This window comes from Nelumbo nucifera, chromosome 5 (genome assembly GCF_055504915.1).
Source record: "Nelumbo nucifera cultivar China Antique chromosome 5, China Antique-T2T, whole genome shotgun sequence".
Lineage (NCBI taxonomy): Eukaryota > Viridiplantae > Streptophyta > Magnoliopsida > Proteales > Nelumbonaceae > Nelumbo > Nelumbo nucifera.
In genome coordinates, this window is record NC_142653.1 from 16,094,283 (window position 1) to 16,120,905 (window position 26,623).

The following is a 26,623-nucleotide window of genomic DNA, read 5'->3' on the forward strand; positions in this document are numbered from 1 at the left end:
TCTAAACAAGTGGATACACCTCTAGAGCTTAACCGTAAGCTAAGCAATGATGATGGTGAGCTTCTCCCTGATGCTACTCTATATTGGAAGCTTGTAGGTAGTCTTATCTTCCTAATTATGACTAGATCGAACATTTCCTATGCAGTCCAGCTTGTCAGTAAGTTTGTATCTACGCCACATCAGCCCCACTTCTTTGTTGTTCTTTGAATCATCATTTATGTCAAGGGCACCCTATCTCATGGCTTGTTTTTCTCATCTTCATCCTCCACCCAACTTCGAGCTTATGCAAATGCAAATTAGGCAGGTTGTCCTAACACTCGTCGTTCCACTACTGGCTAGTGTATATTTCTTGGTGACTCTTTGATTTCTTGAAAATGCAAGAAACAACAAACCGTTTCCAAGTTATCTACAAAAGTAGAGTATAGAGCAATGTCCTCAATATGTAGTGAAATAGTTTGGCTCAAAGATCTACTTCATGACATGGACATTGATCACTCAACTACCATCCCCTTGTTTGCTGACAACATGAGTGCATCAAGACCTTGTTTGCTGACAAAATGGAGGGTAGTTATGTAATTTTATCTTTCTTTCTTGTATTTTAGTAGGTGTGTACATTAGTGTACAACTTCTTTAATTCTTTTGTAAGGACAAAAGGGGAGGTAGTAAGCCAACAGATCACCACTTTTGAGTCACTTTCCACAGCCAAAGCTATGAAGTTTGAAGACCTTGAAAGTTTTAGACCTCTTAAGACTGCCACTAGTTCTGCCATTGTGGAGTTAGCTTGGCCTATTGGATGAAAGGCAAATTTATCTCCATAACTGTCCTTAAAGCATCCTCCAATACCAACAACGCCTCGGTTCCCTTTGCTGCAGCCATCAAAATTTAGTTTAATCATTGTTCAAACCCAGTGGCATCCAACTAGCAATCACCCTAGCCCTCCCTGATGCAGATTGAGCAAATCCAAAACCATCCCCTAGAGATGTCTTCAAGGGAAATGAATTAAAAAGTTCCATCATCTTGACCTAACGGATCACCTTCATCGTTATGGATTCAATTAGTGAAAACCTTAGCCCTTTTTTCTTATTAAATAGTCTATTATTCCAGTATTCACATAGGATTCAAATAATGGCAACCCTAGTACATCTCCACATAATCCTGCCTCTTTTTCAAGCAAGATTAACAAATGCACTGTTCAAGATAGCACTCAAGTTAAGGGGGGTCCACCTGCAACCAAAAAGGCATAAAAACCATCCCCAAATTCTGGCAGGAAAGGGGAAGAGATTAGCAAGTGATATCAATTCTTCCACTTGCTTTGCAAATGAGACAAACACTTGTGGAAATACCAGACAGGTCTCTTCCTCTTTTGGTGAAAGACTTCCCAACAAAAGGCCCTTACTTGGATGGCACCAGCCCACTCCAAATTTCAATCACCGGAAAGGATTGAGGAAGGTTAGATATACCAGACAGGTCTCTTCCTCTTCAGAAACTTAAAAAGTATTGATCTTTTGATGAAAAAATTCCCAACAAAAGGCCCTCATTTTGGGTGGCACCAACCCACTCCAAATTTCTCTCACCAGAAAGGATTGAGCAAGGTTAGAAGAGTGAATGAGGACATCAAAGAAAGGGAGTGAATAGAAGTTGTTTTTGAAATACAAGAAAAATGCATAAATTAAGAATCTTGCAGGTTTCAATTGTAAAATGTTAGTTTTATAATTGAGACTTTTTGTGTATTGATGATTTTCTAGTATTTTCAAGTCTTTTGGTTTTCAATATTTTTGTAATATTGGGTAAGTTATAATAAGTTCAAAGAATTGCATAAGAGATGTTGTTTAGCCATGAAAAATAAGAATATTATAAGAGGGTTGTCAAAAGTTGAATTTGTTAAATTAGCTACTATTCTTGTATCCGAATCTGAATTATATCTGCTTGGATTGGTTTTTGTGTATTTAGGTAAGGTTTCTAATAACCTATTCGAAGACAGAAAAATCGTACAAATCATGTCTGATGAAGCTACAACCATTTCATTGTCTCAGATTGTTGACAAGATTTGAGTATTTAAACATGTTATTCTAATTTCAATTACAACTTTGTTTATGTACTTTCTTGGTAAGAGTATCTAATTTTCTATATTAAAGAGAAATTTTTGGAGTCAACAAATAATACAACTTTTTTGGCAATAAAGAAATAAGTGATAGAATAACAAAAATTTAACAATTGAGAGCTTGTGAGGAGCTTCCCAGGTATCTATCCCTTTCCTCTTCTATTTTGCTCCCTCAATCTCTTAGATTTCTCCATTCTCTTATTAGATATTTACATTAGTTAAAAAGGCGTGAGGGTAGCCTAAGCCTGAAGCGCTAGGAAGTTGCCTCCCTGGTCTCTAAACACTCACCCCAACTCCAGATAAACCTGGATTTTCCATGCTGCAACCGTCCAAGTTCATATAAATCTCCATCTCTTGAGATCTAGGACACAAGTACTGGTACTAGTGTCCCTTTTGGTAATGTTAATACCATGCCTTTATGTTTAACTTTTTAAAGCCTTGTAAAAATTTTAAATACTTATTTCTTGCCAAATTTAACTAATCTTCTAAGATAAACAACAATTTTATAGAATGGATTGTTAAAATATGTTTTCTTAGAAATGAATAATGACTTTATTAATAAAAGAAGTATACATTCATTCACCCTAAGAGGAGGCACGAGATGTTACCTCCCCTTAGAGATGAGAACAGAATTGTACTCTTAAGAGGATACAATCATAAGGTAGCCCAAAATAATTCAGCCCTTGAGACCCCTTGTTTAACAATCAGCCATAGCATTTGCCAATCTGCTAACCCACTGAAAACTGACTGACATCTTCCTTGTGAGCCACTTAACTTTCTTGAGAAGATCCTTGTATCCCCAGAGGACTGTATCTGGAATCCGACAGCCAGCCTACACCACCTTAGAGTCTCCCTCGACTATCAAATTTTCCATTCCTGGTTGGTAGGCAACTTGTATTCCTTTTACCGAATCCAATATCTCAGCCCTTGTAAAATCACCAACTCCCACTGGACCTGAAAATAAGGATAGGATGTTGCTGTCCTTATCTCTTAAGATCCCTCCTATCCAAGAAGGTCCTGGATTACCTTGATTGCTCCCGTTAAAATTCAGCTCTACCACACTCTTTGTAGGAGGTCTCAAAAACTGCCTTTAATCTATTCTTTTGGAGGCTGTGCAGGTCATCTCTGCCCAACTTTTCCAAAGATCATCAAAGGAGTAATCCCTAAACAAATCTAAAGTTTTCAGCCAAAGAATTGTCCTTGTAAAATACATTCCTTTACATCTTCGATTCTTCTTTCCTTTTCTTGGAATATTCTAGTATTCCTCCCCTCCCAAATAGTCCACAAAGTGGTTGCTCCAATTCACTTCCACATTAGTTTCCCTCTCTTAGTTGACCACCCAAAATTAGACGGATCAAAAAGCAAATTTACTTCAGAGGGCAAGTTCCACCTTACAAAGCTGAGGAATTGTTAAAAATATGTCTTTCATCAATAATTGGAATTCGTTAGATTAAAAGAATTTAGTTACAGTGCTCTAGAGAGAGGGCTTAACTCTCTCCAGGAAGATAACAAAGAAAGCAAGGTTCAAAAAATCGATACGCCGTAGGGGCATATCGGGAGAATCAATACTGTTTTTTTTTTTACTTTTTTTAATTTTTTTCTGAAACCGGTTCAGGGGGGCGATTTAGGGCTCCACCCCCTGACCCGGTCAGACCCCCGATACACCCACTAGAGGGGCATACCGGAGGGGTCCCGGAACAATAAGTATTGGCCAATACGGACTGATACATGTCAACACTTTGAACCTTGAAAGAAATAAAAAGTTACAGAGCAGCCCAAAACATTTGATCCCTTCCCACCCCCTGCTTTGCCAAAGCATCAACAAATGCATCTGCTGTTCTCTTGACCCACTGAAACTTGATTTCCAATCCTCTAGTTAGCCATTTAACTCCCTCCTCTCATTAGCAAATTTCCAAAGTCCACTACCTTCTTGTAACCAACTTAAGACCAGCTTCAAGTCCCCTTCAATGACTAACTTTTGTATATTCAGTTCCTTAGACTTCCTTATAACCACCAGTACTGCATAGACCTCAGATTTAAGAGAGTCTCCAACCCCAATGGGACCTCAATACAAAGCGAGGGACCTGGATTTCCCTCACTACTTCCATCAAAGTTTAGCTTTATAAGTCCGCATCCTGGTGATGACCACACTGGACAAACTAAAGAGCGGGTAGGAGCAGAATTTGCCCCCTCCAGCCGGCTATTCAGCAATCCGTAGAAATATCAACAAACAAGTCCAAAGATTCCAGACAGTGTACCACCCTCACCGTTTCTACTTCAATAAGGCTTTCTTTACTTCTTTCAACTTCAAAAAAAAAATCCTAGTGTTCCTTTCCTCCCAAAAAGTCCAGCAAACAACAGCCCTCACACATCTCCACATAATCCTTCCCCTTTTGTTTGGCCAACCGAAGAACGAGGGGCTAAACAAACTTTGAATGTTTGGCGGTGGGGTCCACCTGCAAAAAAAGAGGAAAGAAACCATTCCCAAAGATTAGCAGAAAAGGGGCAAGAAACTAATTCGGAGACAAGCACCAAAAAGGTCTTTTTCTTTTGAGTACGTCACAAGTATTACATCTTTCGAGGAAGGCTTCCCAACAAAAGGCTCCAATCCTTGGAGGAATCGGCTCACCCCAAACATCTTTAACTGGAAATTTTTGTGTAAATAAACTGGATTAAGGCAGTAGGGACTTGAAGTAGGCACAAGAAAAGGTCTCAGAGGAGTTAGGGTCCACAGTCTCTTATCCCTCTCATAGGGATCCGGCACCACTTGGTTTAAGATCTGAACCAGAATCATATGACATTTTCAACCTCTACATCCCTTAAGCCTCTTCTAAGCCCCAAATCCCAATCAAACCCAAAATTAGACTGAGAAGGAACTAGAAAACTAGACACAACCTTGCCCTTATACCGGGAGTGTGAAAAAAAGGGAATTGGTCTTTCAAAGGTCATGCCTGATGTGTTGCAAAAAGGAAGGAAGATGTATAAATTTCCAAGGAGAGGCACCACCAAACCTTGCCAAAATCGCAGTTATGGCCATGAGCCGAGCTTCTCACAAGATATTCGAGCTCAACTCGGTTTAAACCGAGCTTCGAGCTGAGCTCGAGCCTGATATATAGGCTCATTTGCTAATCAAGCCGAGCTCGAGTCTAGTGAAGCTCCGCTCGTGAGGCTCGTAAGCCTAATCATGCCTAGTATAATAAATAAATAATCTTTTTATTATATACATACATACATATAAATATATAAATATATATAATAATATTTTATATATAATATTTTTATTTTTTATGTATAATAGTAAATAATTTTTATAATTCTTATTTTTTGTATGTAAAATAAAAACATGTTTATATGTATATTTTTTATTTTTGTATAATAATAAATAATTTTTATAAATCTTAATTTTTTGTACGTAAAATGAAAAAAATATTTTTATATGTATATTTTTTATTTTTTAGAAAAACACTTGGCTTGCAATCGAGCTCGAGCCAAGCCAAGCTCAAACTTGCAAGCTCTCACCTCCCAACCTCCACAGCCATTTCCCCAACAGGGCTTCATTTTTCCTTCGACCATTACCTAAACCTAAGTAACCCTCCGTCAGCCTTACTCCTAGAGACCAATTCCCAATTCACCCCATGATCCTTCCTCTCCACCCTTGGTTCCCACAAGAACTCTCTTATCAACTTCTCCAAACTCCTACTTATCTTCATTGGGATCCTAAAAATTGATAAGTAATACACCGGCAAACTAGCTAGTGTAGACGTAATTCTACCATCCAGAGATAAATAATTCTTCTTCCAAGAGGCCAACTTCTTAGTAAACCTATCAATTACGAAGCTCCAAAAGCTCTCTTTCCTCATTTTATCCCCTAAGGGCATCCCCAAATAGTTTAGCGGCCATTGAGACACCGTACAACCCAAAACTTCAACCCTCTCCAATAATAGCTCTCTCTTCCTTATTAATCCCTATCATGCAGCTCTTATCGAAGCTCACCTTCATATTTGACATTTGTTCAAATACTTGAACCACCAACTTCAAGTTTTTGACCCATCTCACATCCTCCACCTCACAGAATAGATTTGTATCATCAACAAACAGTAAGTAGGTGATAGGAATGTTGTCTTCTTCCAACTCTCCACCCCCTCATAAGATTTCTCAAATCTGCTTTCTCAATTAGCCTCCCTAAAACTTCAGCGATCAAGGTGAAAAGGAATGGAGAGAGGGGGCCCCCTTGTCTAATTCCCCTAATACCTGGGAAGTGATCCACTGTCTTTCCATTTACCAGGATGGCGTAATGACAAGTCTCTACACAACCTAGAATCCATTTACACCATTTCTCCCTAAATCAGAAGCAATCCAACACTTGCATCAAAAAAGACCAATCAACCATATAGTAAGCTTTCTCTAAATCAAACTTGCACACACTCCCTTTCCTCTCTGTTCTCCGCATATCCTCCACACACTCATTGGCAATTAGAATTTGATCCACAATCTGCCTATTCCGAACAAAAGCCCCTTGATTCTATGAGATTAGCTCACAGAACCTCCCCAATGATTGTATACAAGCTATTAACCAAACTAGTGGGCCTAAAGTCTCTTGGATGACTTGTGCCCACTTTCTTTGGGACCAAAGCAATAAAAGTTGAGTTCAACACCGGATTTATCACTTTCTTTGGGTCAAAAGTCTCCTGCTTTAGTATCTCCCAACAGTCTTGGTAAAAAGCCATGGTAAATCTATCAGGTCCTGGTGCTTTAGCTCGATCCATTGAAAAAATTGTTTCCCGTATTTCCTCCAATTCAAAATTTCTTTCAAGCCACATCTTCTTCTCCTCGGACAATTTTGGCCAATCTAACCCTTCCATCCAATTCAAAAGACTTAAAGTGCTCCACAAAGGCCCTACAATTCTCATCCTATTGAGATATTGACACCCCATCTACCTCCAATTTAGAAATCAGACTTTTCCTTCTTCTACCATTGGCCATTGCATGAAAAAATTTGGTGTTTCTATCACCTTCTTTCACCCACTTATGTCTAGACTTTTGCCCCCAACCAACTTCCTCTTTGAATAGGATGTCTTCTAGCTCCTTCCTGAGCTTCCATCTTTCTTGTTTGTCTCTCACTTCAAAATTGCCCCCAAGGTTCAAAGTATTGATATGATACGCCCTGTATCGGGTGTATCGTATCATATCTTATGGTCTTGATATACTTATTTACAAGTGTTTTGGGACCCCCATTTATTTCAATAAAAAAAGACCTAAAAACATTTCCAGAAATCAAATTTTGAAAAAAAAAAACTAAGAAAAACATTAAGCGGTTAGTTTTTAGTACCGATACACCCCTGTCGATACACAGGAGCGTATCAATACTTAATCTTGATACACAGGAGCGTATCAATACTTAAGCGGTTAGTTTTTAGTACCGATACCCCCCCCCCTTTGGCATCCAACTCCTCAATCTGATTGATCACTTCCAAATTGTAGAATATTCCAATCCTTAATCTTCCTTTTTAATTCCTTCAACTTCCAATGAAATTTCATCCCCTCCCAAACAACACTTTGGTTAGTGTCATTCCACCAACTCAATAAATCCAGGGTGAGACAGCCACATGTTCTCAAATCTGAAAGGAGTGGGCCCTCTAGTACCAAGGTCCTCTCTCATTTAGGTAATAGGCTAATGATATGATGTTACCCTAGGCAATACACTAGAAATAACAGCCCCCCAATGCTCTTCCCAATCTGCTGTGAATAAAAATCTATCCAACTTAGAGCATATAGGATTCTCTTCAAGATTGGACCAAGTGAACAGACCATGTAGCAAAGGAACCTCCTTCAACTCAAAACTGTTTATAAAGTTGTTAAACCTTCTCATGCTAGTGCTACCACCTCTCCTGACCCTAATAGTCTCCTCAGTGAATCTAATAACATTGAAATCTCCTCCTAAACACCAAGGGCCTTCACAGAGTCCTCTAATGTCTCCCAATTCCTCCCAAAGTTACACTTCTTTCTCTATAACCAGTTGGACCATACACATTAGTTAATACCCACTCAAATCCATCTACCAAGTGTCTAAAGTTGATAGAAATAGTAAACCTCCCAATCAGCCCCTCCACTCCCTCGAAAACCTCTTCTTTCCGCATTGTCACTAGACCTCCTAACCTTCCCCACAAAGGACATATAGCCCAGTTGATGCCCCTTACTTTCCACTCCGATCTAGCCCATCTCCTATCAAACTCCATCAGCTTAGAATCCTGAATCAGCACCATGTTCGGACCCTCTCTTCTTATTACTTCTTTTATTAAAGGCCTTTTCCTAGCTCCCCCCAACCCCCTAACATTCCAACTGAGAATCTTCGTAACCATTTTACAAGAAAGCCGTGGATTACACTCAAGAAGTGGATCATAAAAAAGTTATATTTCAGAAGTGTCCATCCAGTATCATACTGGGTTTGTATTCTGTCCATCATGCAAAGCATTTACAGGTATCAGGCATTATAGGTCCATTGGCAAGAGTTAAGTTTGAAATATCATGTTCTATAAAAGCATGAAAAGAATTTCTGAGATATCAGTAAAAAGATGGCTGAAATTCTGATAAGAATTTGAAGAATAGTACCCCGACCTGATAAGCTGTATTATCATTCTGTGAAGATGAAGTAGGAGATCCATATAAGCCATTTGCAGAACCATTCTCTCTAGATGAATCACCCCTTCGATGAATTCTTAAGTTCAGACTTCCACGCAGAATGTTTGACTCAGCATCACGCCCTTCATCACCAGATATTGATGTTTCAAAGTCCAGCTCCATTTCTTCATCATAGTCAGAATCTTCTCTTTCAGATCTCGGACCATCCTGTGATGCATCACTGTTTACCTCTGATCGGTAGAGTATATCACTCAAAGATCGTATTCTTCCAGATCGAGCTTCAGGCTTGGGTGGGCAATCAGTTTCATTTTTGCTTCTTTCAGCTTCAACTGTCAAAGCAGAAGAAGAGTAAATATCACTATACAGTCAAAGAGAAAAAGTCCACAACAATTAAATAAGTACTCCGGTTTAATGATTTCAATTTCAACTTAAATGAAAAGGATGCTGAATACTTACATTAACACTAATATTATTTATATAAAAATGAAAAGATGACAAAAAAATCAAATCCATCAAACGATTTGTTATGCCTAGAAGAAAGTGGCATCTTTAAATAAGGAACCTAATGTCAACAACACCTCCTAGAGACACTAGAAAAAACTCCACAGAAATTCAACAGGTAATGTGTTGAACCTTTAAGTTACAGGTGTCAGAAAAGACAGTGAACAAATAAACTACTAATCAGAAACCTGCAACAAGATATTTTTTATTGGTAACAAACCTGCATCAAGCTGCTCTTTTATACTTTTCACCCTTTCTGCCACCTCAGAATTTGAAGGATCCAAAGATTGTGCATCAAGTGCATACTCTAGTGCTTCTTTGTGTTTCCCTAACTGAAGGACAGTAACTATTAGGAACAGAAGAGAGAGGAAAGAAGCTATATATGCATATAGAAAGAGACACAGAGAGACAAGTCACAAATACATAAGCTTATTATGAATAGGTTGAATGCACTAGTAAGACATAAACATTACAACCCCGCAGCACAGTCAAACAAGGCAGAGTTGTACAAAATCTGCTGAACTGCAAAGAAATCACTCGTCAAATCCCCTACCCCACTACAGATATAAACACAAAAGGAAAAGGATTACCTGTGATAGAGCTTCAGACATGTAGTAATGTGCACTGAATGATGAAGGATCAATATAATGAGCTTTATTGCAGTCTCTTATGGCCATATGGGCATCATTTTTCCACTTCCGCTGGAGAACAAAAACTAACTTATTACCCTCAACAATTCCAAACAACATATTAAGGAAACTAAGTATTTTTTTTCCTCTAGGAAAACAAAAAGAATTGGCAAAACCTTAAGAAATAAAGCTGCACGGGTACACAAGGCTTGATGCTTTAGTGCAATCCCAATTTCAGGACCTTTTCCATCAAGTACTTCATTGCATGCTTCAATTCCATCTAAATAATCTGTCCCCTCCTTCAAGTATTTTTCAGCAGCTTGAACCAATTCCTTGCATTTATTAATCTGTAACAGAAAAAAAAAAGTACTTAGCCAAAATATTACATGGAGAGGCAACAAGATATCCAATTCTAATTAGGCAAACCAAGCAATAATAAAACTACCCACCCTTGCAGAAACCATGCTTTTTCTGGAAAAGCCATCTGGAAGGACTTTTGATGTCACTGGTGGCATCTCATGTCCACCAAATACAGGAACCAAGGACCCCTGCTTTAAAATGTCTCCAACAGTATATTTGATAACACTCTCACCACCTGGAAGATTTTCGTTATAAGACAGCATACATATAATGACACAACTGTCTTGGCAGGAAAAAAAAAATTCAATGAATTATCATAAAGTGGTAAAAATGTTTCAATGACTCGTTGACGCAAATAGTTACAGAAATAGAAGCCTAACTAATATTTGATTTGGATCTTACAAAAACAGTTAAGCAGAGGCTTATGAAAAGATTGTTGATTGCCTGAGCTCCAAGCAGTCTTGCACAATGTTTTTAAAATCATGCAATTCATGATTTGAATCGTACGATTCATATCGAATCAGCCCCAAAATGATTCAAACTGTATGTCCTAATCATTTTTTAAATTAATTGTGTGATTTATGTTCAAATTGTTGTATCAAATCACAAATCGCAATTCAGAACCAATTTAAACGATTAGAACCAAAACATAATTTAAGATAAAAAACCATTTAGTCCACTTTTTTAAAAGCTACACATTTACATCAAGGGGCGGTGTTGTCATTTTGTTTTTATTAACTTAAATAGCCTCTTTAATCAATCAAAAGAGGCTTACTACCCTCCATTGAAGCTCCAACCCTCATCCCCTTGTTTACATGAAAGTTCTTTTTCTTCTTCTTTTGACACAATACAGGGGCTCCGCCCCATTTCTTCTTCTTTTGACGCAAAACAGGGGCTCCGCCCCATTTCTTTCATTCTTCTGCTTTTGTTGCACGGAAGGTAAGGGTTTTTCTTTTTCTCTTTCTGATTTCTGTTATTTTTTTAGTTGAAGATGAAAGGGGTAAGGTCCAACCCTTCTTATTTTGATACAAAACATTTCTTCTATTCTGTTTTTCAATGAATATTTTAAAATGAAAACAGGGGCTCCGCCCTATTGCAATTTCCTCTTTTTTTGCTTCATTTTTTTCCTTTTTCTTTTGTATACAAACACTGGGGCTTCAACTAGGGGTGCTCATGGTTCAGTTAACCAAACCGTGGGCCTTTTTTGGAACCAAACCAGTACTACCAGTTTTTGGGAAACCGGTAACCAGAACCGAACCAAAGCCAGTTGGACCGGTTGACCGGTTCGGTTAGCTTTCAGTTTTTCGGTTTTTTAATTTTTATAATATATATTATAAAAATATATAAATATATAATAAAAATTATAAATATTATATTTTAAATAATAAATAATATATCATATATTATAAATATATATTTATATATAATGCATATTTATTAATTTATAAGATATAAAAATATATAATATATATAATATACATAAATATATATAAAATATATAGAAATATATGTATACCGGTCGGTTCGATTAACCGCCAGTTTTCTATATTAGTTAATCGAAACCGAGCCGGTACCTTCGATTTTTTAAAAACACCAAACCGACCTGTTCGGTTTTTCGGTTTTTTCTCACCCCTAGCTTCAACCTCTTATACTTTTCTGTTTTTATAATGCAAAACAAGGGCTCACCCCCATTTTTCTCCATCTTATTTTTGACCCATGCTATGTTTTCATTATTTCATAAGACTTTTCATTTTATCTATGTCATATTTTAATTTTTAAGTTAGTTGTTCTTCTTTGTTAGGAGTCCTTTTGTTTATCAATGGTTGGAGGCAACGATAGAATAGGGCATCTTTGCTGAACACTGAAGAACTCTATATTCCTTATTGATCAGTGAGGATTTCTTTGTTACCTTCAGTGTATAAGTTTTTATTTATGTTGGTTTAGTGTATATGGTTAGGCTTATGATTTGCCTAGATTTGTAATTTATCATACTTGTACACATAGCATCTCTTTGGTTGTTTAGCTGTTTATGTCAATGGATGTGCTTATGAGTTATATCCAAATAAGCATTGGTATCAATTACCAAAAAAAAAAATAGATTTCAGAACTTAATTTCTTTAATTGCATTGTTTCACTATTGTATTATTGTATTGATTTGGCTTAAATTATTGAAACTTGAAAGACATGAACATGACGTCATGTAAAGCTCATATTTATATAATTATATGATCATATCAAATAGCAATACAATTAAGGATATAATTTTTTATTGCTTAACATTGAAGTTGAACTTGATCATGCCCATGGCATCTATTGAATTACGATTTATGACACTGGTATAATTGTCAGACTCACTACCGGTCGACTACCATAGCACTACTACTACCTATTTATGTTATGTCAATAGGCTAAAAATTAGTACAAAGTCATTCATTTTCATAATTTTTAATGGGTTTAGGCATTTTTATAGTTTTTTGACAATTTTTAGAAAAATCAGAAAAAAGCTTACGATTTGATTTAAACCTCTTTACAATTTACGATACGATGACAATTTTCAAAACATTTGTCTTGCAAGGGATGCGCTGTGGTGAAAAGAGTGCAAAAATGGAAAGTTTACTGCGAAATTTTGCAAGTGGAAGGTTTTTTTGTTTTTTAAAAATGAAAAGAGTGCAAAAATGGAAGGTTTTTTGGTTTTTTAATTTTTATAATATAAATTATAAAAATAAATATAAATATATAATAAAAATTTATAAATATATATACAATATTATATTTTAAATAATATATCATATAGTATAAATATATATTCATATATAATGCATATTTATTAATTTATAGTATATAAAATATATAGAAATATATGTATACCGGTCAATTCGGTTTACCACTGGTTTTCTATATTGGTTAACTGAAACCGAACCGACCAGTTCGGTCAACCGATTTTTCGGTTCGGTTTTGGTCGATTTTTCAGTTGGTTTGGTTTTTTGGTTTTTTTGCTCACCCCTACTTGGTATAAACCAAACTTCAAGCTGAGTTCGAGCCCAATAAAGCTTGGCTCATGAGGCTCACGAGCCTAATCAAGATTTTACATATATGTATGCATGTATATATGTATATAGTATTTTAATTTTTATATGTATAACAATAACTAGTTTTTATAATTCTTAATGTTTTATTTTATAGGAAATTTGGCTCACAGTCAAGCTCGAACTTTCGAACTTTTGAGTTGAGCCAAATTTGAGCTCAAGTCTAGCTTAAATTGAGCTTGAGATCGAGCCTCGTAGTGTTTTGACGAGTCGAACTCGAATAGCCAGATATTTGGCTTGGTTCGGCTCAGCAAGAATGAGGAGACAGTCTATCGCTTGTTTTACTCATACAAGAGCATCAGCAGAATTTCTCTTCCTGGCCAAGGCTCAATAGTAGCAGGAAAGCAAAGGTAGAGTGGAGCTTTATCACATTTGCAGTATGCTGGGTTATCTGGAATGAAAGAAACAGGAGAAAGTTCAAGAATAAGCACAAGAGTATTGAACTGCTAATTTCCATGGTTGAAATTGGTACTCTACTTCTCAAAACAAAAATTGGTATCAGATTGGATCTTAGAGCATACAGAATTTGGTCAGATTAGGAGATCAGAATTGGGGGAAATTTTCTGGTGTCCTTGATTTACAGACTTGTAATGTTGATCAGTTTTCTGTTTTGTAAAGTGTCCTTTGCTTTCTAGTTGTTTGGTTCTGGTAGGGTGTCACCTTGACACCTCTCAGTTTGTATGTCTCCTTTTATTTCAATTAATGGAATATTTTTATTTTTACTCTTCAAAAAAATAGCAGTCTTGCAAGGGGTGCACATTGATATAGACCTAACTATGACAGGTTGTTGATTCAAGGTGACTCTAAATTGGTAGTAGAGTGGCAGAAGGAACCGGAAACAGTGATTTGGAATTACAGGGAATCAATGAAAAGATTTAAATGGTTCATTAGAGACATGACATTTATTATCCAATGGGAATGGAGGTAAGAAAATGGGATGGCTGATAATTTTGCAAAACTGGGGATGCATAAGTCTGAACTTTTTCTGGCTCAGTTGTAATTCTGATTCTGTAATGGGGGCTACACCTCGCACCTTTGTTGTGTTGCTTTATTGTAACACTTTATCTTATCTTTAATAGAATTTCATTATTTATCAAAAAAAAAAGTTAAACAGAGTCAGATAAGGAGATAACAAAAGATCACCCATCCTTGTCAGGGTTAATAGAATCTTAAAAATAAAATGACCTAGAAAGGGGATGCTCCTGTCTCACCAATGCGTGCATGATGAATCTGCCCCTTTCACCATGATACTGTGGCAATGATGTGGGCATCAAATTGGTCTTGTAGTCTTTTTCCCCTTTTTAGATGGTAAGCAGAAATTTTCATTAAGATAAAATAACAAGGTTGCATCCACATTAAGAGTCTAGAATTTCTGTTTTTTCCTTGTTTTTATAAATTTTGGTTCATAGGAATAACTTAGTTATTTTTACATCCTTGATGTGGGGTCTGGTCATTGTTAAAGTTCATTCAAAATTTTGAAGTCAATGGTCAATAAATTAGAAGCTGCAATTTATCATAAATAAATAAATTAGAAGCTGCAGTGGTTTTGGTTTCTCTTAATAGGGTATGCAGTAGCAATTTCATAATTACGGCAAACATTAATCCAAACCAACCTAGTTAAGCTGGGCATATTTTTTACCATCTGTCTTTGCGGAAGAAAAAATAAAAAAATAGAATTTTTCCAAAGAGCTTGTCTTGGTGTTCTCTTTGTAAATCCTGATTCTCTTCTATTTCTCTCTCTAATCTACCACTATCTTCTACTCTCTTCTCTTCCAACAATATCAAAACTAGTGATGTGGGAGCTGAAATTTATCCATTCTCCTTTTCTTTCTTTTTTGAGAAAAGATAAGGTGAATTTTTATTAATTGGTCAAATCATCTACAGCTGCTCCCACATTTGGACGCACCCAATAGATACTTATAACATTTCATCCCACCAAATCTCATCTCAATTCCACCTAGAACCCTAGATTTCATAATTTTTTATGTTTCTTCACAACCTAGAATTTTCGTCCTTATGCAAGACAGGCTCGAAACTACACCAAACTTGATCAAGCATTTACATCCATCTAGGGCAAATTACCAACAAGGTTTCATTGAAAATTTCCAATCATAAAGACAGAGACATATTTCCTTCAATTTTAAACTTTTTACAGTTTAAGAACAAAACTGGAATAATTGTAGTCAAGCATTGAGACCCCTCCTAACCTAACCTAATTGCCATTTGCCAATTAATTTATTTCTAGATTCACCCTTGCTGCCTTGCATCATTCTAGCCTTACATCAAATCGGTATCAAAGTTATCAATTAGGGAGTAACTTGGATGGGCTCAGGTTAAGCTTTTGTTATGTTTTGAATGGGCCAGGCCGGCAGGCCCAGGCACATGCCCAATATAGTGCACAATCTTCAACTCAGGTACCTAAGTTATGTCCCTAACATCTATTGGTATCAGAACAGGCAATCTTACATCACCCTAATTATTTAAATCCAAGCAATCTCCATACACCAGCATATCCTATAGTCCATAAGACCATACCCCAGCTGTGCATCTTAGAAAAGCTCTTAACTCCATTACTCTGTCTTGGTTAATGGAGTGGTGAAAGACTTCTTCACAGCCTGTAGAGGTATCAGGCAAGGGGACCCTCTATCACCATTCCTCTTCACTCTAATAGCAGAGGTGTTTAGTAGAATAATCTCAAAGGCTGATAGAGAAGATGTGATTAAAGGGTGGAGAATAGGGAGGGATGGTATTCCGGACACCCATCTCCAATTTGTAGATGATATTCTGATTTTCTGTGATGGGGATGATATGGAGAGAGTGAGAAATCTCAAGTATTTGGTTAGAAGCTTTGAGAGATTGTCAAATTTGAGTGTCAACTTCGAAAAGAGTTGTGTAGCTGGTATTAACTTGGAGGATAGGGAGGTGGAGTTTATAGCAAGAAGCTTGGGATGTTCTATCTCGTCCTGGCCTATGACTTACTTGGGGCTTCCGCTAGGGGCAAACCCTAGGGAGAGTAGCTTTTGGTGTCCAGTGGTAGAGAGGTTCCAAAAGAAGTTAACATCGTGGAGGAAAAACTACTTATCCTTGGGGGGTAGAATCACATTGATAAGAGCCACACTTGCTAACTTACCAACCTATTTCCTATATGTGTTTAGGATGCCACCTAGGGAAGCTAAGAAGCTAGAGAAGTTGATGAGAGATTTTCATTGGCAGCCGAGGAAAAGTAAAAAGGATCACTTGATAAAATGGGAGGTGGTATGCCGGAATAAAGAGGAAGGGGGATTGGGGTTAGGGAATTTGATTAAAAAATAAATAAAGCATTGCTGGGGAAGTAGCTGTGGAGGTGGCCAGTGGAGAGAGAGAGACTTTGGCATGAGGTGGTGGGTAGTATTCATGGTCGCTCAGAAAATGGATGGGATTCTAGAGTATCACGGCGGGCAACCTTGGCAACACCTTGGAAAGCTATTCATGGCATTCTTCCTCAGTTTCTCAGTTTTGTCAGGTATGATGTTTGCAATGGTAATTCAGTCCTATTTTGGGAGGATACTTGGGTGGGAGAGGCTCCATTGAAGGACCTTTTCCCTTCTTTGTTCTCTGTTTCAAGGTATAAAAAGCATTCTATGTCAAAGTTTTTTTCCATTATGAATGATCCTTTAACACCAAATTGGGACTTTGGGTTTCGTAGAGGATTAAGGAAAAAGGAAATTGTCTCTCTCATAAATCTGGTAAGTCTACTTGATACAGTATGTTTGGACCCTTCTGAACCTGATAATCAGATTTGGACACCCCAGTGGAATGGATCCTTTTGTTGCGCTTCTTTCTTTAAATCCATTCAGTCTACCCCCAACCAGCCTTTCTCTTTTAAGGAAATTTGGTGCAGGCCTGTCCCCCCTAAGGTTATGGCTTTTTGCTGGGAAGTGTATTATGGGAAAATAAACACCTTTGACATTCTACAAAAGAGAAAACCTTTTCTCTGTCTCTCACCTTCCTTGTGTATTCTTTGCAAGTCACATGGTGAGGAATATAACCATGTACTAATATCTTGTTCATTTACTGTAGAGTTATGGAAGTGGCTCTTCTCATTGTCTGGGTGCAGGTTGGTTAGACCAGCAGATGCAAGTTTGTTTTTTGATCCTGCTTTCTTCCCTTGGCGGCACAGAAGAAGAAGAATTATGTGGAGGTGTGCAAGAGCAGTGCTGATCTGGTCCGTGTGGGAAGAAAGGAATGCCAGAATTTTCCAAGAGAAGGAGAGAAGCCCAAAAGAGATGAAGGACTGCATCCTAAATAGGGTGATCTTGTGGCTAAAATCACTGGACCTATTCCATCAATTCTCATTTAATGATGTTTAGAGGAATTGGTTAACAGTGGCTAATTGTTCATCAATAAAGACTAAAGTGAGTATGGCTTGGGAACCCCCTCCTGAAAGATTCTTGAAGCTGAATTTCGACGGAAGTAGTCTTGGTAATCCTGGTGCGTCAGGGGTGGGAGGGGTACTGAGGAATGAGAGTGGGAATTTGGTTCTTCTTTTCTCAGGACCCATAGGAGTTGGAAACTCTACTAGGGCGGAACTTGCTGCTGCTATCCAGGGAGTACAGTTAGCAGTGCAGATAGGTGTGGAACAGTTGATAATAGAAGGGGACTCCAAGGTGGTAGTGGGCTGGCTACAAAATCCAGAATCTATAATGTGGTGTTTTAAGAATGAAATTAAAAAATTCAACTGCCTAACAAGAAGCTTGACAGTGAGAATACAATGGGTGGGGAGATCAGCAAACTCTATGGCTGATGGTCTTGCAAAGCAAAGGGTAAATAGGGAATGTTTGTATTGGGCTCAATTGTATACTGAATCTGTTTCCTATCTTTTGTCTTTCTTCCTACTGTTAGGAGAGGACGCAGCTTGTGCCTCTCCACGGGAAGCTTGTAACTGCACCAGTTTTTATTAATGGAATTTATCCTTCTTATTTATCAAAAAAAAAAAAAGAAAAGCTCTTAACTCAGTTTTAGCACTTGACCAATTGTGGAGCTAAATAATGATATATGAATCATAATTAAAAGAAAATAAAAATTTTTCTTCATTTTTCCCCTCAAATGAACATCTTCCTCACATGCCTGTAGGTGAAGCTTCTTAGGCACCCTGAAATTCTATTATGTATATATTTTAAGATTTATAAAATTTTTCAAAACTTAGTTTTGCATGAAGGAAACAAAGATAAGTGCATAGTTTTAGTCCAAGAAAATATTGAATCACAAACTTCATCATATATATTATACATTAAATGCAGAGAGGGAAATAATCTATTAGCACATCTATATATTAGAGATTCAATCAGGTTCTCAATGAGACTCTCAACTAGCCAAAATTATTAGTTTTAGATACGGATTTGAATAGGTCAGGGTGGAACACTCATTTAGCAATGTTTAACCTTAAATTGTCTTCCAACATTCAACCACGGTTTAAAATGTCCCTAATTTCCCTAATATTTCGACAACATATTTCCACTTCCATGGGTAGCGACACGAAATTTTACCAGAATCGACATTTCCCCAATGAACACTACCAACACCATGTGGAGTAGCGACATGAAACTTTACTAGAATCAACATATTCCCCAGTGAACACTACCACTACTATGTAGAGTCCAAGAGATAATATTATAACGTAAGGTGGTACACTATTGTAAATATGTTAAGTAACAATGTTATTGTCCACCTAACTTACATGATTACCACTTTGAGCAAGCTCAATATTCATTTTAAACATGAAGTTAAATATTAGTTTTTGTTTGTATAATACATTATTTGGTTGATTTATTACAATCATTTACATTTTCCGTGAGTTAAAATTTTTCTTGCTCTGAATCTTAAAGTTAACAGGGCAACTTCAAAACATATTCTTTGTCTATAACCTTAGTTTCTTAGCTTTGTTTAATGATTTTCAACAAGAAAATAAATTAAAAAGGTGTGACTATGCTTCTTTTATCATTTCATAAAATATCTTTCTATATTTTGTATATTTTAAAATGTTTCCACCATGTTTATAATTTTTACAATATTTCCATACGATATTTCCGACATGTTTCTTATATTTGGATGGCCGATATTTCCACCGACATCGAAATTTTAAACCTTGCTTTCAACCACTAAGTCACCAATAATATAAACACTGATTAGGAGCCAGAAGAACCTTGCAGCACAATCTAGAAATTACCATTGTCCAAATCATAACCAAGACGAAATCTTATCTATTTCTACTTACATAACTATGATGGGAGTGCTAGAAGTGAAGTCAATGGTTACTTTTATCAAATCATGGTTCTTGGATACCCAGGTCCCTCTGGTATTGGAGAGGTGTTCAGAGATGTGAAGGCAGAATTATTGGACTATTTTAAGGCCTTGGAGTAGGTGACTCCTTAAGGTTTGAGGTTATGGCTGTCATAGGGGCTGCAAAAGGCAAAGGACATTAAGGTAAGAAAGCTGATTCAAAGTTGGTAGTGGAGTGGCTGCGAAAGGAAGAAAATAATTGTTTTGGGCTAAAACTGGTAGCGGAGCAATTCAAAAGCTGGCACAAAATATGGATGTGAAATTCAGTTGGGTTAAAAGAGCTGCTAGTGGATTTGCCAATGTATTAGCGAAACAAGGGTTTGGAAGGAATAAATTGTTTTAGGCTCAATTGCAATAATAAATTTCTTTGTGGAGAGTTAAGAAAGTTTATCTCTTCTAATCTTGTATTTATCTTTTTATATTTCAATGAAATTCTGTTATTGATCCAAAAAATTAGTGGTTCTTCAGATTTTCAGAACAATTTTCAACCTGTAGGTAAACCATTGATTAACAGAAACCAAGGAAATATAGTTAATGAACATGTCTAATGCTAATATGTACCAGTAATGACATCCTAATTCCAAACACAGATATAGTAGAAATATTCTAGTCCTGTGTTACCAAGTCATACTTCAATAGGACACATCTCAGCCAAGAGGAAAAGAATGAAATTGACCCAAAAAAAAGCATCAGAAAAACCATCCTAATACAAAGCCTGGATTCTTGAATAAATAAGAAATCAATAATTGTAGACCATAAGTTTTACGTCCACAGACATACCAAGATTCACGTCCATCAAGTAAACATGCTCTCCACTATAGCTAAGAAGAACTTCTTCATCATTTGGACTAAAAGTAACATGAGTCAGGTGCAAGCTTGATCTTCCCTAAAAATAAAGAAAAAAAAAATTGAAACTACTACAATGATCAACATTAAGTCTAATAAAGAATCACAATAATTCCAGAATAAAATTTAAGTAGAAAATCGCTCTTTCTATGATACAGTATTTTTTTATGTTTATTATATTCAAATTAAGAAAGTAAAAATCCCCTATACTTGTAAAAAAAAATCAAGATTTAAAAGCAATGTGCAGCATGTAACTGACCCAAGCTGCCAGTCTAATATACAAAGAAATATAGATAAATAAACTCAGTCACATTGATGCAACCCTAACTAAGTGCACTCTTCCCACCTTGCGAAGGAGGAATGCTTAACTGAACTCATCTCAGATAACTCCAACAAGGAAAAGGAGAAATACAAGAAAAAATAAATAAATACATGTCCATACTGAACACAAAACCAGAACTACAGGGACAATCTATCCACAACTTCAAGTTCTGAATGCACCAAGATCAACTCCACAATTAAAGAAACCACATCCACCACATAACACCAACTAACCAAGGCATACAAAGAAAAATTTCTGCTTCTCTCCTTAAAAAATGCCCCAAATTTGATAATCACAATGAACCATGACTCCATGACCATAATCCCAAACCATCAACCACTAGCATACTCCCAGAATATCTTCCTCTCATCTTTTTATCAGCATTACTTAACTCCTACAAATAATTTTGATTGAAATATTATCCTCCAACTTATCAAATCCCTTTACTCCCTATCCTCTTACCATATGTCCCACTTGCCACATCTAACCACTCCACCCTCCCCATCCTCTACATCCATCCACCTTAAATCTCCATCCCACCAACAGAGTGGCTACCTTCATAAACTCCTACACTTGAGGCTACCACCAATTGAAAAGGTGTGGTTGAGGTGCGCCTAGGTATACACTTGAGGCACATTTCAAGGCTTGTGCCTCACCTAGGCCCAAATGCAGCCACTTTAGAAAGGTCTGTGCCTAGTGTCTCAGCCCAGGCAAGCACCATTGTTAAATTTGGCGCTTTTTGCACTTTTTAAGTATGGTCTGGGCTGCGAACTCTGCCCCAGGATTCCCAACCGAGCCCCTTGAGGCAAGCCCAAATAAGTCCATGGTAGGGTCTTAAATCACAAAACCAATTTTGTAAGTAGGGATTTAGAATAAGACCTTAGCATGGACTTATTTGGGCTTGCCTCAAGGGGCTTGGTAAAAAGTAGCTTGTACAGTGCGTCAGTGCCGACATGAACATCTCTGGATTCCAAATGAACATCTCATTCAAATAGATGCCAGGATTGGCTTATTCTCTAACTGACAGCTTGGTGAAGGGATGTATCATGAGGAGGAAATTTTACCAACAAACGATCAATCAATTCCATGATAGCCTGTACAGTGCCTATCATTTTTTGTCTCCTTTCTTATATTTTCAATGAATACTATAATCTTCAATCAAAATCAAAAGTATGGGAAAGGGGGGAAAGAAAAGAAAAGAAAAGAAAAGAAAGAAAGACACAAATCTTTACTTGCATTTCAGAGAAGCTTCTACTTTGATCATTTTCTCGTAGGTTACATCCATTTTGTTTTGCCAATAGGTTAGATCCAATTTATGAAATAAAAATCTTATTCATGTTCTGTGTCGAGGATATGGAAAAAGAGGAATAGGATAAATAATTTCACAACATAGTAATTCATTTCCAAGTATTTGATTAAATACTGGAAGTTTTTGGCCAATCATCATCATCCATTATGAAAGCATTCAAGCAATGTCTGACTCAGAGCAGGATGTCTCAAAATTAGGCAAAATAATACTGCAAGAACCAGTCAGAAGATTCAAAAGATGAAACCTAAGCAAAAAAGATAATTTAAGTTCAACCATGTTGAGAAAGTTGTGAACTAACACGTTCAGAAAGATGCATTGGACAGAAATAATTGACACAGGGAGGTGGCTTCATCTTTTTCTGTGAGGAACTCAATGGTGAAAGCATCCTTCTATCATATAAACGAGCAAAGGCATCACTGCAGACATTTATAAATGATTATCAGTCAATACAAGGAATAGACAGAGAGAGAGAGAGATTGAGATTCAAAAATTTTTAATTCATACAAGGAACACATGCATGTGCATGCTGAAATTTGCTTTTGCAAAGAAAACCAACTTCATAAAAGTACCTGCCACCAACAAGAAGCAAATGTGGCCGAGTAGAACTAATGTCACAAGATTTTAAAGCAAGACACTGTTTAGGAGGATCAGCTAGTGACTTCTTTGCTCCACACCGCAAGTCAAGCTGCCATTAGGTAACAAATGCTGAATACATACCATAGAACCAAGTCCAGGTAAACAAGACAAAATTTAAACAAAAAAAAAAAACAATAAACTGTACAAGTCAATTATACATGAATATACATGTCATCAATTATCATATCCAATGTTTTAAAACATGGAGGCGTGCCGCGAGGTGTTCCACTACCTAAAGGCATGAGGCATAATTCAGAATGCAAGAGGTGTAAGCCTCCCGGACACAAGGAAGCGTAAGCCTCCTTAAGAGGAGGGGGTTAGGAGGAGGAAGGGGAGGAGGATGAAGAAGAAGGGGGGATCTCATTTTTTCTTTATTTTTAATAAAAATCTTTTATATTAAGAAGAATAAAGATGCATAACATTAGTTGAAAGGGGGGTCTGGGGGGCGAAGCCCTTGCCCCTAATGTTATGCATCTTGAAAAAATGAAAAAAAAAACTTTTTTTGTCTTTTTATATAAGATGTGCATGAGGCGTACGCCTCTAGCACATCTCATGAAAAAAGCGCATGAGGCATACGCCTCAGGGGATAAATATTTCAGTGCAAGAACACCATTAAGACAGTGTTCCTTCCCTTCGACTGCAATGCACAATGCACTAAAAACAAATACAACAAATTATAGGACAAACACCGTTTTATTGTGTGGGGGTTGGGGGGGCAAAGGGTACGGCCTAAAAAGGCCTACCACACACTCATTGAGGAAAATGGGTTTTCTTTTTCTACAACAGAAACATGTCACTTATTGCAATGTGTGGCCGCTGCATGGAGCCAACTAGCTACGACATAATCACAAGATTTTCTTGTTTCCATTGTGGAAGTTTAAGGTCTTCAGGAGAGTGTTATTTTTCTTCACTGGTTAAGTAGTTCATCTTTCCACAACCACCAATATACAACTTTGTGAATTGAGACCACTCCAGGACCTTGTTTCTATCAAGTTTACAGTAGTTAGGGGCTACCTCCAATCCCCAAAACATATCCAGACCAAGGTTCAAAGTATTGATACACACACCAATGCGCCAGAATGGGTGCATCACTACTTTGTACCTAATAGAAGCTGTTTTTTTAGTTTTTGTTTTCAAAAATAGGTCAGGGCCTCAAGGGTGGGTCTTATTCCTGTCTACCTCCCCCCCGAAACTCAAAGGGCCAAAGGCCAGTATTTCCTGTTTTGGACCCACAGCAATATGATACAATACACCAATACAGGGCATATTGTGTTGAATTTTGAACCATGATCCAAATCCCTTTGACTCTCCAATTTCTACCATAGAGCAAGAACCAGGCAACAAAAAAACAATGTTCAGAGAAGTAGAGAACCGGACCAGGCATAGAACCGGAGAAGGGAGAGGTTCAACCGGGGTCGAACCGTGATGATGTGACATATACATATATACTATGGGTCATACAAATACTATATATAATATATTTTACAACTTCTATTATACTTAAATATGGTGGATAGATGGTAAGCTTCTTAAATTTTAAAACAAATTGCTAGGGTTCAAGCCTTTTAATTTACATTTTCTTTAAAATATGTGCATAATATAATATGTACAATAAAGAGTCATTAATTAACATAAGTAAAAAGGTGGATTAGTGGTAATTAAGCAATATGTAAAAATAAGAGGTCTTGGGTTCAAGTCTTGTTAACTACGTTTTAAAATTTCACTTACATATGGACCCGGGTAGTTTTATGAAATCAAAACCAGTTCACAAGTTTTCCAGTTAAACCGGCCAGTCAGCCGGTTTTCACCAGGTTTTGAGCAAGTCTGGTTTTTCGGGTGTGACCAAACTGGTCAGGATCCTAGGTCACGATTCAACCGGTTCACCCAGCTGGTCTGGTCCAGTTTTCTAAAGACTGCAAAAAACCAATACAGCAATCAACAGCTCAATCAAAAAGCCAGAGAACGCAGAAAATAGTCACCAATTACACTAGGGAATCAGATTCGCTACACAACATAAGGAGAACAGAACCAGGCCTAGGTGACAAAAATAGGAGAGAAAACAAGGTACCGAATTACCAAAATTTCATCAAACTGAGAAAAACCAAGTTTGGACTAAAGAGGAACTTCATATGGTTCAAACAATGTAACTCATATAGCAAACAACATCCCATCTCCAGAGAACTGAATGAAACAATCAAATTTGGCTTTTTTCAATTTCCTCAGAAAAATTCCAGTAAAATATCAAAATCCCATTAACAGGCTGAAACATAATCAAAAAACATTTAAAATCATATCAGATCAAAATTTAGGGTTTTTCACGGTAGGAGGATTTGCCAACTATACAGTCTGCTGAAGTCAGCAGTCGGCTGTGATGGTGTCAGCAGTTGATCCCAGCCACCATAGTTGAACTCCCTTCAGTAGTTTCCATAATACCAACTTGTGCTTCAATGGTAAGAAGTAAGATGAAGAAGAGAAAAAAGAGGGAAGGTGAGAGAGAGAGAGAGAGAAAAGAAGGAGAGAAAGATTTTGGGGAAGACAGAAGAACTATTGGACATAGCCCTATTCATTGTAATATATACGTGATTACAGAAACTACAAATACACCCTCTAATACACTTAAACATAAATATGACTAGATTACCCTTACTTAAATACCACTTTCAACAGTCAGATGTGATTCTGGGCATAGTGTCCTAAATTACACTTAAAAACAACTTATCCCATCTATCATCAATCAAAAATCTGTCCAGCTTCAAGAGAGGAGCATCTCTATGGTTATTCCATGTATAAGCACACCCTGCAATAGAATATCAATCAAATAACATATATTCACGATCTCTTCAGTCTTGCATGTCTGAGGTGAGCCATTAACCTCCTTTTTTTTCTTAAAACTGAAATTTATAATTTTTTTATCAATAATAATTGAAATGTATAATGTAAAAATCCCCACCTACACACCAAGGGGTGTTCCACTTCCACCCCTGAGCTATATTGTTCAATCCCCCTCAAAAACATCCCTTTGGCTACTCTCGTTCAGCCCATACACTGTTGTCAACACCCATCAAGCTCCATCTGCCAAATTGCTACATAAGATTGAAATAGAAAGTAGACCAACAAACTGACCTAACACTGAGAACATGTCTTTGTACCACATCAATAGAATGAATCCTGAAGCCCCTATGAAGGATGAAAGGTCCTTCCAAACCAAACTCAAACCCCAGATCTCTACCACGTCTACCCCTTGAATCATCAAAGTATCTACTTTATTTATTTATTTATTTATTTATTTATTTACTTTGATAGTTATCAGGGTATCATTTCATTAAATATAAACAAAGATTTACAATGAAGAGCAAACAAGGTATAAATACCCCTAAAATACAGTCATTACAAATGAGCCCAATAAAGTCGCTACCTATTTACCCCTTGCCTTCTAAGGAATTTGCCAACCCATTAGCATCCCTTGGAACCCACTGAAAAACTACTGTTGCTCTCCTTAATAACCACTTGATTTTCTTCACCACTTCTCGATAAGTCCAGGCTGCCTTCTTTTCATTCTTTATCCAGCTTACCACTACTTTATTTTCTTTATGGTGTTTTTGAACTCAGAGCTCTAGCAAGGATCGCTAAGCCTGCATTCAAAATCAGAAGTCTCATAATCGGGGTAGGCCATCAACAGTGTTTTTTATAATAATAAAAATTTTCATTGAAATAAAAATGAGAATTTAAGATAAGGTGATAATAACATTCTTCCCAGCTGTACAAAGTTTAACCCTTATTTAGTATGCAATGTTGAAGATTTTGATGGTGCAAGAGAGAATCAAATTTGATGCAAGTATTCAGTGGAGCTAACCATGAAGAGTTAAGATTGAAAAA

General features: G+C 37.0%; 1 protein-coding gene across 3 annotated transcripts in view; it reads right to left on the minus strand.

Moving 5' to 3' along the window:
• ASG2 (transducin family protein / WD-40 repeat family protein) overlaps nucleotides 1–26,623 on the minus strand; it is a 64,534-nt gene that overhangs the window by 26,709 nt on the left and 11,202 nt on the right. For all 3 annotated transcript variants that reach the window (XM_010268121.3, XM_088887652.1, XM_088887651.1), the window contains 8 exons: nucleotides 22,681–22,796; nucleotides 22,410–22,527; nucleotides 20,415–20,520; nucleotides 10,320–10,465; nucleotides 10,047–10,217; nucleotides 9,832–9,942; nucleotides 9,462–9,573; nucleotides 8,717–9,069 (listed from right to left, as the gene is read on the minus strand). In XM_010268121.3, the coding sequence (XP_010266423.1) occupies nucleotides 8,717–9,069; nucleotides 9,462–9,573; nucleotides 9,832–9,942; nucleotides 10,047–10,217; nucleotides 10,320–10,465; nucleotides 20,415–20,520; nucleotides 22,410–22,527; nucleotides 22,681–22,796 (1,233 nt within the window). The remainder of the gene's footprint in view (nucleotides 1–8,716; nucleotides 9,070–9,461; nucleotides 9,574–9,831; nucleotides 9,943–10,046; nucleotides 10,218–10,319; nucleotides 10,466–20,414; nucleotides 20,521–22,409; nucleotides 22,528–22,680; nucleotides 22,797–26,623) is intronic.